The 15,127-nt window shown below is 33.2% G+C and overlaps 1 protein-coding gene across 3 annotated transcripts in view; it reads left to right on the forward strand.

Moving 5' to 3' along the window:
* The window catches only part of LOC124357680 (chaoptin-like), an 83,923-nt gene that overhangs the window by 65,440 nt on the left and 3,356 nt on the right, over positions 1-15,127 (forward strand). The window contains exons 1-3 of one of the 3 annotated variants that reach the window (XR_006921965.1): positions 3,865-3,975; positions 6,352-8,815; positions 12,835-13,034. Coding sequence is in view for 1 of the 3 variants with exons in the window: in XM_046809667.1 (XP_046665623.1) it covers positions 3,865-3,940 (76 nt within the window). In the remaining 2 variants the exon portion in view is untranslated. Of the gene's footprint in view, positions 1-3,864; positions 3,976-6,351; positions 8,816-12,834; positions 13,035-15,127 lie in introns of those variants that run through there. The other 2 variants (XM_046809667.1, XM_046809666.1) reach the window with 2 other exon arrangements.

A 15,127-nucleotide genomic window follows, 5' to 3' on the forward strand; every position in this document is an offset into this window, starting at 1 on the left:
TTTTAATAATAAACAATTATGTGGACATTTTTTCTGAACTTAAATTATCATTTTTGAAATATAAACACATTATAACCCAAGGTGTAGAGCAAGAAGAAGTTTGGCTTTGCAAGATCCAACCCCAACTATGAATTCATCTCCTGAGCAATAATCTTTAAATATTATTTGGAACAATTTGTAATAGCCTTCATATTAAATATTGTATTTTGTTCAAAATCCGAAATGGCTGACTAATGTGTCGTTGAACAGGTTTTATCACTCTGGGGATATTATTTAAACTCTGAAAACAGCTATTCGATATGATGGAGAATGAAAACTCTGAGTCGACCAACGATTTAAATATCAAAGTTGGCAGGAGAATGGGTTTAATTAAAGAGTATAATTGCTTCACAGCCTTATCATTGTACATGGGTTACCAGCCTAGTCGTGCACAATGACTTATATCTCTTCCGCGTCACATAACCACAATCATAAATTAAATACAAAACCATGACAATTAGTAGCAGAGCGTGGTTTTTGATAAAATACAATAATGTGGACTTTGTTTGAACTTAAATTATTATTTTTATGATATATAAACATATTAAAACTCAAGTGGTAAAACAGGAAGAAGTTTGGCTTTGCAAGATCTAACCACAACTCTGAATCCATCTCCTGGGCAATAACCTTTAAATATAACTTCGTCACCATCATGTAGAAACTTTCGTGTCTCTTCTTCTGATATTTGTATAGGGTTTGTACCAATCCATGCAAGTTCTAACATGGAGCTCATTGAGTTTGAGCAGGTTGCGCTGGTTATGCCGGATGCCAGAAAATCTCCTTGATTCATGGTATATCCTGTGATGTTGCACTAGCTGCTATTTGTGTGTCCAATAAATTTTTTTTTAGTTTATTTATAAAATCCTTGTCCCAACAGAAGAGCCTGTACATTTAAGATCAACGATCAAGTTGATATCAAAGTTGTAATTATCGTTATGTTTTTAGTACAGAAACGATTTTCAATCTTGTTCTTTTTTCATACTTAAAAGGCTCTAAAGCTTCCTTAGCGAGAATTGAGAGAGATGTGGTTTTTCCCAGGTTCTTGGACAATAATGGGTCCATTCTTGTCAATGGTTGTCTAAGTGGTGACAATAGAGAGAGATAGGGTTGTCAGGCTCTGGGACAAGAATTGATCCAAAGGAACCTTTTCCCACTTTTGAATATCCGAGCACTCCGGTAATGGTGATATCTAGCGAATATCTCCTGAGTTTGTGGTACATAACTGTTGGTTATCATGGGAGATCATCATCTGGTGTAGTATCTAGAACCCTCATTTGCGGTCCCAATGGCTAAATTTGCCTTTGTAGCAGGAGACTCTCCTAATTTGGGCTTTCCAAAAATATGAATTTCAAGTTAGAGGTAGGATTTGTATGTGGTGGAGCCACAAATCGCATTACAGAGCTAATTGCAATGACAGATGCTGAAGATAATATTGTGTTCTTAAATGAAAGGAATGCTCGCCATATTAAAAAATGGAAAGAAGTTCCTTTGGTTCCATTCTTGTCCCTGAGCCTTACAACCATATCTCTCTCGATTGTCACAACTTACACAACCCTTGACAAGAATGGACCCATTCCTGTTCAAGAACTTGGGAACAACTATATGTCTCTGGATTCTCGCTAAGGAAGCTTCAGAGCCTTTTAAGTGTGAAAAGAAGAACAAGATTGAAAAAGCATTTCCGTACTTAAAGCAAGATGATAAGCACAACTTTGATATCAAATTAATCGTTGATTTTAAATGTATATATGTAATTTAATGTATTTAATGTAAATTTTAAACTGGGTCTAATGTTGGGACAAGGATTTTATAAATAAAGTAAAAATACTTGTACTGGACACAAACAGCAGCTAGTGTACCACACCATCACAGGATGTACCATGAATCCAAGAGATCTTCTGGAATCCGGCATAATCAGTGAAACCTGCTCTAACTCAATGAGCTCCATGTTAGAACTTGGATGGATTGGTACAAACGCTATACAAATATCAGAAAAGACGCGAAAGTTTCTACATGGTGGTGACGAAGTGATATTTAAAGATTATTGCTCAGGAGATGAATTCATAGTTGGGGTTGGATCTTGCAAAGCCAAACTTCTTCCTGCTCTACCACTTGAGTTGTAATATGTTTATATTTCAAAAAATAATAATTTAAGGTCAGAAAAATGTCCACATAATTGTATATTTTTAAAAACTTTGACTCTTTGAAACCTCATTAAGATGACCGAAATTGGAATAAAACTACTTAGAAACACTGTACGTTATTATATACAATATTGAAAAATAATTCCACACGTTCTAAATACAAATATTTCCCGCAATAATATAATTTAGTAATAAATATATATATATAAACCTTATTATAATGGAACAACAGTTAATAAATGAACTATGTATTTTATTATTCTTTAACCAAATATATTTCAAATCTAGGAAATTTGTGTCACAAAATTTGTATTTAAACAGGGAGCAGGACTCGCATGATGTACATAACAAGTCTATTTAATCTAAAATTAATTTATTTTAGTGAAATAACATACTGTATCATATATGTTCACGTTATTTGTGAAAACTCAATATTAATTCTCTACTATTAATACAACCACTGTATTTACTAGTATTTATATGTAAATAATTATGGGTATACTGTAACCGTCCTATGAGTTTAGTCGGGATAGTTTGTTAGGTTATGCTATATATAAACTGGCAATTTAAATGTACAGTTAAATCAAACCGTATCAACTGTAGTCTGTGTTACTGTGTTAGGGTGCGTTCACAAAGAAATCTGGTTACAAGCGCTTGTTGGCAAGCGCTTGCAAGCTCCAACCAGCGTGAGAAAACTCTACATTGTATCAAGCGTGTGCGGTCACAGACAAAGCCTGTCCCGGCTAGCAAGCGCTTGCTACAAGTTCTGACAAGCATGCAAGAACGTTTTGTACTTGTTTTTCCGGCTCTTGTTGACCAAACCAGTCAGTGACAAACAACTGTGCAGTATGGATGTCGATGAACTGATAACTCAAGTGTTTAGAAGAGGGGCTATATTGGACAAACGCCTCAAACTACATGGTAATAGAGTTCAAAAGAGTAAAGAGAGAGCAAAAACAAGTAAACTACACACTGTGGAGAGAGTCAAACGAGTGAGACGTGATGACTGTACAGCTTCTATATTGGGTGTTTCAAAACTCCTTTCGTCTATTTTTAAGCTATTGTCCTTGAGAACTTCATTATTTTATTATTTCTCCAAGATCTCTTTTTTAATCCTACAGCCACCATTTCTTTTTATTTTCTAATTGAAATACCACTTATTTTATGAACTTGAGATGTTGCAAAAATATGGGTTTAGTTTGTCCTAGAGACAATACCTTAAAACACTCTACAGGTCATTTAAAACACACTGTATACTATTAGATGGCTACATAAATATGAAATATCTACATAGTCAACTTCCCCAAAACTTGACTAAAACGCTTTCAATTTTCTTGGGGATGTAACTAAACGTGGTTAACACCATTCTTATATAAGAATAAATCTCACTTTTTCAAATTTCAATTGAAGAAATAGATGGTAGTATTCCCCAAACCTACCTCTTCCGCGGTTAATTGCATGAACACCGACTTTCCTTGTTCGAATTTTTAATTCGACATTTTCAATTAAAAATAACTCTTCATCGCTTAATGAAGACATTGTCTCAACGAGAGCTGAGAAAATATTAAGCTTGAAATGCAAGCGTTTGTTGTGTACACACAACAAAATTCGCAAGCGCTGAAAATAAGTACTTGTAATCAGCTTTCTGTGTGAACGCACCCTTATGTGGCAAATTGTGTTGTAGAAGCATGGCCACGTCACTGCGCTCGCTAGACCTGAGCCAAAATCAGCTGGACGAGATACCACTACAGGCCCTCTGATCGCTCAGGGCTCTCAACTGGCTCAATTTGCATAGGTAATGATAATTCATTCAGGTTTATGTAGTTATATATGTATTTTATCTTTGAAATTTAATTTTACTTTACTATTAGTAGATTTACATAGTGATACCGTTTTATTATTGTTACTCTATAATCTTTTAATTTTTGTTTATTTAATTCTCAGAGCTTTGGTAGTAATTTCTATACATAACGTAGCTATGGTGGTAAGGGTTGATTCAATGTGAATATTGAACTCCACGCCTTCCGCTTACTGCAGCGTCTACAATCTAACGCTGCCACAGACTTGTGCCCTTATGAGAGAACGAGAACACCTCTTCACCTAGATCACTCTTGATTTTTTATTAGGTGTCTCTGATAGCGAAACGAAAAAATAGTTCGGTTTGAGTTTCTTCCGACTTTTTTTTATCTCTTCTGAAGTGCATGACCCCAGTTTCAGTCACCAATTCAGTGACAGCGTCAGATTGTAGGCGCTGCACTAAGCGGATGGAAAACTCGATCTAAACTCAACATTCACAATACCGAAATATACCAAAAAGTTTGGAAGAAAACCTTGTATTTTTTTGATATGTTATGTATATCTATGTATTATCAGTATTAGAATTGTTGAAATATGAACTCGAAATTCCCAGGCCTCAAAACTCTATTCCAATTAAAGCTTTATATGGAATTGAATAAATGCCTATAATGTTTAAACTTTACATTTTGATTATGTCTAAGTAATCAGTTTTAATTGGGATTTGATAGATGAAAAAAACTGGTTTAAATATTTCAAACATGAATTAAACAAAAAAAAAAAAAAAAAAAAAAAAAAAAAAAAAAAAAAAAAAAAGAACGAGGAGAAACAATTTGAAATTCTGAAATACTATTAGAGTTTCATCCTAAGTTAAATACTTTGGCGATGAAATATCTATAATGCAAAGTAAATCATTTCCTAATTTAAGTTTCTGTAAGGCAACTGTGAAAATAATCACCCTTACATGTAAAAGGTTTTAGAATAATCGATTATTAAAACATCTAACAGGTCTATGAATCCACAGTTGTGTAGTTATTACGTTGTAGTTTTCCGGAGAATAATTTGCACATTTTCTTCTAATCTCCTAAAAATAGCAAAATATAATTTTAAAAACACCTCACTATCTTAATAGTTATTGAGGAATTTTTAAATTAAATTATGGGCAGGAAAAGATAATTGTGGACTTTACGATATTGGAGTTTTAACTATTGCATCTCTTAACTTGAAAGTAAGTACAGATGTTGTGGAAGTAAAGAGGAGATTTCAAACATTTCAAGCACTTGATCCACAGTCCAACAAGATTGACAATCAATTTGCGTGCGCTTCTGAATGATTACAAAATGTCTACAACTTTAGCAGTATACAACGTTTAATTTTATTTAAAAACAAAAAAATAGATTATACTATATTATACCTAAAATACTCCAAAACTACTTGTATTAAGAATGAATTATGTATCGTAGGGTGATCGTAAAACGGCTGTTTCAATGATTTTGATTATATGTTATCAAGTCGTTTTATTTGTGGTGTTAAGTATATTGTCATCGAAGAATAGTTTCTTGATTTTGTCTTTTCATACCTATGCGGTACCATATTATGATAGGTATGCTTCCTATTTGAAATTATTTCTTAAACTTTAATAAGAGGCGTGAATGATAACCTTCTGTAATTAAAAACACATATTTGGTTAATTTAAATTTTAAAACGGTTTTATAAATATATGTAATGTATGTGCGTTGTGGCACTATTTCTCGCTAAATAATCAATAGCTTCCTGTCTGTATTCCTCGAGAAGCTAAGAGACAATTATCAATCTATAAGCACAAAACATTTTTTTTTTGAAATAGATAGAGGAATTTCCCACAAAAAGAACTGTAAGGGTATAATCATAAGGACTTTGGAAGGTTAAAAATTATCAATCAATATTTTTTTCTCAGATCACTTTTTTCTTAGTTCGACACACATAAAACCAACTGTTAGATTCATAAATAGTTAAAATAACACCAGGCCACAAAATAAAACTACGATAGTCCCAAAAAATCGGCGTTGTTTGGTTTTCTGGCGCTGATTAAAATTTAATTTCCGTGTCTGACAGTTGTTTTTAGAGTGTCAAGCTAAGAAAAGTGTCATCTGAGATAAGAAGGTTTATTAATTGATATATTTAATCCAAATAACAACCTCCCATTTCAACCCCCACTCAAAACCACAACGGGTGACAATTCATTTCTTTCTAAAAGGAAATGTATCTACCAATTTCACGAAAACCTAGTTTCTGTGCCTATATACCGTACAATGCAAATTGACTATCTTCTTCAGGACTATATTTTACACGTACAGTATTTAATGCCGATAGTAACCATGGGAAATTTATATTTCAGCAACCAAATTTCATCGCTAGGCAACGCAGATTGGGATCATCTCAAAGATTCGCTGGACAGCCTCTTTCTAGCGGAGAATGACCTACAAGAGCTTCCCCAGGAAACTCTGATGTCTCTGCGACATCTCACTCAGTTGACTCTGGACCACAACAAGTTGCGGGTCGTGGAGTCTGACTCTCTTCCGGAGTCCTTGCAGACGTTGAGTGTACAGCACAACTTCTTAACTCGCTTCCCAGACATTGAGCCTTTGGGAAAACTCACCAGACTTTACCTCAGGGGCAACTGTTTGCAAGAGTTGCCCGAGCATACGTTAAAGAGGAATAGCAAACTAGAAAAACTCGACCTTGGTGATAACTTTATCACCAATATGAATAACATCTTTAACGGTTCTGTGGTGGTTAGAGATCTAACGTTAGATTTAAATAAAATACAGACATTAAACGACGACTCTTTTCTAGGAATAAATGCAGGTAGGGTTATTTTGGCCAATAATAAAATAGAAAACATATCATATGGTGCTTTTAGGGGCTTAGAAAACACTCTGGAATATATCGACTTGGAGAGCAATATGTTGAAGACATTTCCTGCCGCTTTAAGCCGTCTAAAAAGACTGAAGTTTCTCTATCTACCTTCAAATAGGATTAATGATATTGATGAGTTTGCATTTAAAAATATGTATAACACATTAAAAGCAGTATCCCTTTCAGGAAATTTACTCGAAGAAATACCACAGGCTGCTCTAGCCAAATGTGTCAGAATGACGCATTTAAACTTAGGCTATAACATGCTCAACGAACTTAAACATGAAGATTTTATGGGGTGGGGAGAAAACATTGACACTCTACTGTTGCAAAACAATAGAATATTGCGCCTAGGTAATAACATATTTAATAATACACCAGTTTTAAGAGAATTGAGTCTTTCATACAATAGATTAATTGAGATTGAGCCAATGGCGTTCGAGGGTTTATCGACGAGTTTACAGAGCTTGGAGATCAGTTTCGGCCTGTACCAGGACGAGTTTCCAGAGGAAGTCTTGAAACCTCTAACATCACTCGTGTGGCTAGCTATGGACAACAACAATCTCAGGCTAATATCGAGAGCCTCCTTGAATGCATTTAGTAATCTGCAATATCTTAATCTTGGATCAAACAGACTGACTGAATTGCCACATGGCCTTTTTAATGGAAGCATTCATAAAAATCTGAGAGATATTCGTATTCCCTATAACCATATCAACAGGATAGAGCCTTACACGTTCTCCTCGCTGCATAATCTCCAGACAATTGTGTTGACAGGGAATAACATTAGAATGGTCGATTCCTATTCGTTTCACGATTTACCAAACCTGATGACTGTGATACTTTCACAAAACAGAATCAGTACCATTTACGCGAAAGCGTTTGCAAACATAACACAGTTAAAGAAATTGGACTTACAACTTAACGAACTTAGAGAGTTTTCCCTAAACCTCTTTCACAACACTGTGTTCCAACACCCTATGGCACTAAATATTTCAAGAAATGAAATTTCTTCGCTGACTTACAACGAAAACTCAGTACCAATCAATATCAAGATCTTGGATGCCAGCAGAAACAAACTGAGCGAAGTACCTTCAGAGTTTTTGAGTTTCACTGCAAACTCATTGTCTCGACTTAATTTAGGATACAACAATATAAACCAGATTCATTCGTCCAGTTTTGCAAATCTGAGTAGTTTGGAGGTATTGAATCTGCAACACAATGGGATAGTCAGTGTGAAGAGAAAAGCTTTCTACGGGTTAGACAGTTTACAGATACTTGACTTATCTCATAACCACATAAAATCTCTTCAGTTATCACAATTTTCTGGTTGTCCTAGTCTCAGAGTAGTTGATTTGTCTTCAAATCACATAAGAACTCTGTCTAGAGACGTGTTCCACAACACGAGAGTGGAAGCGCTTGACCTTTCGAACAATGAATTTATAATATTTCCGAGCCAAGTTTTAGGTGACGTTGGGTTTACCCTAAGACATCTGGACTTGTCCTACAATCAAATAGACCGCATAGACAGCACCATGTTTCACGAGACTCCGTTTCTGACAAATTTAAACCTCTGCCGAAACAAACTAAACATTCTTCCAGATAACGTCTTCACCAGCCTCGACAATCTCCTTAACTTACAACTATGTCGTAACTCACTTACAGCAAACTTCAAAGAACTTCTCCATTATATTCCTAAACTAAGGAGTCTAGACCTTTCATTTACAGGATTGTCGATCGTACCGTCATTCCCTCTTGCAAAACTTACCCATTTAAACTTGACGGGAAACTATTTGGAAACTATACCTCCTAGTTCTTTTGAAGGACTTCCATCACTAAAATCTCTTGTTGTGAAAGCAAACCGACTCTCCAGTCTCCCGTCAACTTCGTGGGTGAAGATTCCTCTCCTGAAACATCTAGACATCTCATCAAATCCAATAAAGGTAAGTTGAACTTTTATTATAGTGTAACAACATTACAATAATTTTGGAATCTAAAATAAATTAAATAACATCCTTTTGAGCATACGAAATCATTCGTAACCAAATACAATATTTAGTATAAGTATTGCTTTAAATATATTTTTGTAGTCTCACTACAATAGGAGTGGGGCTGTAGACTACCTGTAGTCTCACTACATCAGGAGGAGGTGGTTGTATACTACCTGTAGTCTCACTACAGGAGAGGAAGGCTGTAGACTACCCCTGTAGTCTCACAACAACAGAAGTGGGGGCTTTAGACTACCTTAGTTTCACTACAGCAGGAGTGGAAGGTTTTACCATAGTTTCACTATAGCAGGTGTGTGAGGCTTTGTAGTTTCTGTAGTCTCACTACAGCTGGAATGGGAGGCCAATTTATTGGATTTCGCCCAGTTTTCGGGGAACAATATTTTATTCAATCATTTTTAAATGTGTGTGAGTTTAAAATTATATAACTAATATTTTGTATACATACAATTTTTCTTTATCAGTATTTGAAGTCTTTTTTGGCATACTGTACATAGATCAATGTTTTACAGTTTTCTTTGATTTTTTCATCGTAGTGCCATACTTTAATTAAACGTTCAATCAGCCCTTTACGTGTGGTGACCTTTTCCTGTAGCATTCTTTCTTGATAATTATTAACACATTTGTAATGGATCCATTTAAGGCTAGTCACCTGGCCAAGAAGTCACACTCATGTGTGATTTACTGAAAAGTCTTGTTAATTTTCTTAGCTTTATGGCACGGAGCACCACCATGCATAAAAAAATACTACCTATTTGGAAACCATTCATTTGTAGCTTTTTGCACTGGTAGACGCTCTGGCATCGATGATGAGGGATATACTCAGGGTATTGATCCTTATTTAATCTCTTTTAATTAAAGGTATATGTATAGCTTTGCAGGATATCCTTATATTATTTAGATGTACAATTCTATAATAATACAGGAGGAGATTGGTGTTTGCAGATTATATCCCAGAATATCAGATTTGATCATGCTGTATGTTGTATTCAGGCACTATTACCTAACCCTAAAATGGAATTTAGTAGTAAGCAGTAACTTATATAGCAAATGAACGTTAAGTAATTAGTATTACTCAATTCTTCATTCAATACTCAACAATACTTCAATATGAAAATAAATTCATAAGCTCTTTGTGGATTTATGTGCTTTAATGTGTGTTACAAAACGCGTCAGAAACTAATATAAAAACTATATTTCAGTTGATATCAAGTTTCAATGGTTGAAGTATCTGAATCCTTAAAAATATTAATATTCCCAATTGTTTTTATCTACTCTACTTAGCTTTCAGTACAGTTTAGAATAGTTAATTGTTCTCATTCTGGATCTATAAATACTAAAAACGTGGAATGGATATAATTTGATTAGATAATTTGATTACACCTTGCTTCAAAACATTGTCTAACATTTAGCTAATGTGGACACATTGATGGTGAAATCTCACGAAAGAATCGATTACCAGTTAATCAAATTAAAAATCCATCTTTTCTCAATCTGTCTATAGTATTTAAGAATTGCAGTTTAGTTTTAAAATCTTTTATTTAGCTTTATTATTATCAGAAATATTTTTTTGGTGTCGATAATAAAAATTACATTGTTTTGAATAGTACAAGAGGTATTGTTTTGAACTGCTACAAGCATACAGATTCATATATGTCAATCAGTAAACAGCTATATTTAATACTAGCTTCCCACGTAATTTAATTTGGAAAAAGGGTCACCATGAGCATGTCCTTTTTAAATGGCATTCCAAACAATCCTGAGATAAGTGTTTGTAACTGAAATATATTCCAATCTGATGATTCATTTTCGGTTTTAGAAGTTTTAAAGATGTGGGGCACTAATGCTCGCCAATATTTCTTGATATTTTATTAAATAGCTCCAAAGGTTTAAGTAACAATTGAACTATTTTAGGCTATTGTGGAGAAGTTGGCCATTAGAGGATTCTAAAGTTGAATTCCTTGCCTTTTCAATTAACACGCTTATGATATAATAAATGATGCCATTTTACTATGGTTGATTAAAATCCCAATAAAAAAAAAACACCAGACAAAGAAAAGCTTCTGCAAGTAACATTTGTAAGATGTAACTACAGATGAATAAGAAAAAAACATTGAGTATCACCTGTTTAAATGTGTATAAATATGATACTTATTATTCTTTACTTTGATAACATTTAATATCTGCTGATTAAGCCAAGACCATAAATATAATGGATAATGGAGCGTTAAGAGAGTTTTAAGTAACATTAGAGTGTAGTCCGGAGGGATTTTTGAAATAGGAATTGGCCTATATGTTAACCAAGGACCTTAAAAATGTCCATGTAAAACTCAGTACAATCGGTCTAGGAGTTTTTACGTGATTACGTGTTTGAGTAACACACACATAAACAAATAGACAGACACCATTAGATTTTATATCATAGTGTAGATAATCATAAATAAAGTCCAATCTGTCATAAATGCATAAGTCTGTTCAATGTTACAGTTTTGACAATCATATTTAATGTTCCAGAGCAAGCACGAAACTTGCAACGTCAAACACAGTCCTGCAAAAGTTAGCACATGACAAAGTTTAACGGAAAGTACTCAGAATTCAACATCAAGTAGATTGTTTTAATTTTAGATTTACCTTTGTATTCGAACCACTTTTATCCTAATTAGTTTACCCAAATCAAGGAAATTAGAAAATGAACATACCACCTTTGCTACTACAATGATTTTTTGATCCAAAATAAAAGCATAAAACAGGCAGTATTAATTTCCCCGTAAAGAAATAATGTTTTCCCTTTTTACTAAACAATAAGGGTAAAATAAATAATTTCCGTTAAGAGAATGTAATTTCCTTAAACTATATCGAGCAATACCTGGAATGTCTTAGGGTTTACTTCTTCAGGCATGTAATGTACAACTGATTTAACATGTAAATACAACGATTGCGCTTTTCCGTTTATGGTGGAAAGAGGAGTTATGATTGTAATGAGAACTAAAAAAGTGCTCAGAATACACAAAACAAAGATTGAAATATCCAAAATGAAAGTGATGAATCGAATAAACACTCAAAACACACTTATTGAAAATAATTGATGTAATTTAAGTATAACAAAATGAGAGTCGTACAACAGGGTAAACCAAAAACATGCAATGTAAAATTTGTTATATATGCAAATATTACTAAAATAGGCGCTATAATAACGTCAGCATTAACAATAGGTAAAGTTCAAACCCTTATTGTAGAAGGGATTGAATTTTCAATATTTACAATAAAAACATTTGAAGGTAGCAAACCTCTACCTTTTTTCAAAAAAATTAAGGAACATAAAATCAATTATAAATTTGTCTGTTGAACAAAAGTAAAGTAAGACATAAAAGTTTTTTACAAGAAATACTTCAAAAACATAATATTAAAAAGGTATTTAAAGGATAGATTTTGAAGCATGATTACCTCTCCCATAAAAATGCAAACATTAAAAATTGATTAGCCATCTTCGGGTAATCCTGACTTTTTCTAAGAAAATATAAATACATGCACAATATGATAGTTATTTTGTAATATAATTAAAATCGGTCTGATTATTATTTTAGGTCACTGATTTTTACTATTTTGGCAGGTACATCTCAATTTAAAAGACTCGCCTTTTAGTTCATGTTTCTACACATTAGTTTAAATATGTATTTTATTGCAAGCTATATTTGAAGTAATTTATTCATATACCAAATTAATAATCCGTTTCACGTCTAGATTCATACTGTTTATCCTTGAAAATGGTTTCATATAAATGTTCCTGTTTATTCAAAAGCTAGTAGATTATAAATTTGTAGTTTACATTCTTTAAAAGTACTAATCTAATGTTACAATCTTTATTTAAAATTACTTAAGGAAGGCATAAAATACTAGGCATAATAGTTCATGATAGGATATATTTTGCTTTTGACTTAATAATTACCGGTTTGCAGGTGTTAACATCTGACAGTTTCCAAGGCTTGGAACGACTGGAATCTCTAGAGATGACAGGTCTGTCGCGTCTGGAGAGGTGGGATGCTGGAAGCCTGTCCGGTCTACGTTGTCTCACCTCCCTGCGCCTGCAGAGCTGACCTTGGCTCGGCCACCAACGGTTCCGTCTGGCCACAGTACTCCAGGGAACAACTTCGCTTAGGTGACTTTCTTATGGCTTTTATTTAGTCTATTTGAAGGTTCCTTTTGGTATGTTATTTTGACGTTTTATTTGAAGAAATAACGGAAAATGCCTATAGTTGGTATTAATAAAACGGGCGCTTTACGATTTTAGATATAGGCTACTATCCAATCATGTAAGAGGTCAGAAACCACTTGGAGAGCCAACTGATCAATAAACTAAATTAAAAGAGATGATCAAATTAGATGCTGTCATATCGAGTTTATTCTTATTATGAACCCGACAGTTTCTTCTCAAAATCATGCTGGTGTCTGCCCATCCAAGCAATAATTATTAATAGAAATGTCCTGGAGGATTTAAAGTTGGTAAATAAGTTCCTCTCGGTCCAAGAAAGAACTATATTGATTTTGGGGTAAAAAGGCAGTCCATCCGCCTGTCTATCCATTTTGTGATAGCTAGTTCATTGCTCTTTCTATTGGATGGATTTTAACCTATTATTGGATTCTACTGGGTCTATAACCAGGGAAAGTCTGCAAAATAAGGATTGATCCAGATGATGCGATATTTCGGATATTTTCGTCAATAATAATATGAGTAAACTAATCGAACAGTTAGAAAACAAATCATTATATAACACTACTAGATTAGAGAAGCGTTTCGTAATTTTCTTTATTATATTTAATGTTGTATGTTACTGAGGTTTATATTTTCCTTTTGATCTCTTCTAACAGATTTTTCTTATTGTTATATTTTTGATTGATTACAATTAATTTTTTCAACAGTACAAATTTTTAATATAGTAATGAAAATAAATACTGCGCAGAGAATGTACTAGGGGAATGTTATTTCAACAACATTTATTACAATAAATAATTAATTTTAACCAATGGTAAAATTAATATTTCCAATGGAATATGAGTCTGCAGAAAAGAAAACAGAAATGAAATCCTGATACTTTTACCAGCTATCCGAGAGTTGACAATACACCCTTAGAAACGTCAGCTTGTCATCTACGATATTTTCCATTACGATGTTTTGTGCAAAACTAAGTTGGTTTCTCAAGTTATCAAATGTTAAAACTCCATACAAGTAGTTCATTTTCTGAACGTATAAATTGCAATTGTTAGTCAATAATAGTTTTCTACTACATTCGATTTATTTTCTCCTTGTTCTAACAGGACAGACCAAAATACATCTTGCTTTATATAGTATTTGTGTAAGGATATTTATACCACTTTCTTGGATATTTGAAGGTTACTACGATAAGATGATGTGAAATTAATCCTTATAAGAAGTATTTAATTCTAGAAATCCTGAAACTGTTAAAGATACATCTTTTCTATAAATGTGAACTTTACTAATAAAACTAATAAACTGTAAAAGCTCGAAATCCCAATTGTATTACAAAGAGGAAATTGGAAATTGAGCATATTCAATGATGAAAGTTTCGATTTTGTTGTCATGAAATGTGAAAAGTGTAAAATCCGTCATAGGATTGCAGCGATTAATGACTTGTGATAGTAATATATCCTGGTTCTTTCAAATGCTGTAAAACTGGAAATATTTATAACGGGATAACTAGGCTATTGTTGCGCTACAGGTAAAGTTGGTTCAAGCTATTCCAGACCTTTTGTTGCTTTGGGATTAAACCTAACAATGGATTCTGATTGCCTTCAAAATCGAGCCACATCAACAATCCGATAAAACTAAAAAAAACGTTATATATATATATATATATATATATTTACAGATTGCACTTTACATTTAATTTTAAAGTATTACTTAAATATTGGCATTTTACGTACTTTTCGTCGTAAATATACAGAAACTGACTTTGTCGTTATGTAGTTCAATTATATAAATTTTTGCTTCGAGTAAAATAAATCTCTTAATAAGAGAATTGATTGGAAAATATATACGTTGCGAAAAGTATTAAATATCGATTATGTTATTTATATTTCAGTTGTTGATAAGGAATTAAAAATTTGGATGTATCTAACTGTCATAAAATTATGCTGGAAACGGTTCTCTCAGCTAATGGCTCTGACAGACTGTCATATAAAGTTACTCATAAAATGACTCAATGGCATATATTTTGCTCAAAAGAGCAATCT

The sequence above is a fragment of the Homalodisca vitripennis genome, chromosome 3 (genome assembly GCF_021130785.1).
Source record: "Homalodisca vitripennis isolate AUS2020 chromosome 3, UT_GWSS_2.1, whole genome shotgun sequence".
Lineage (NCBI taxonomy): Eukaryota > Metazoa > Arthropoda > Insecta > Hemiptera > Cicadellidae > Homalodisca > Homalodisca vitripennis.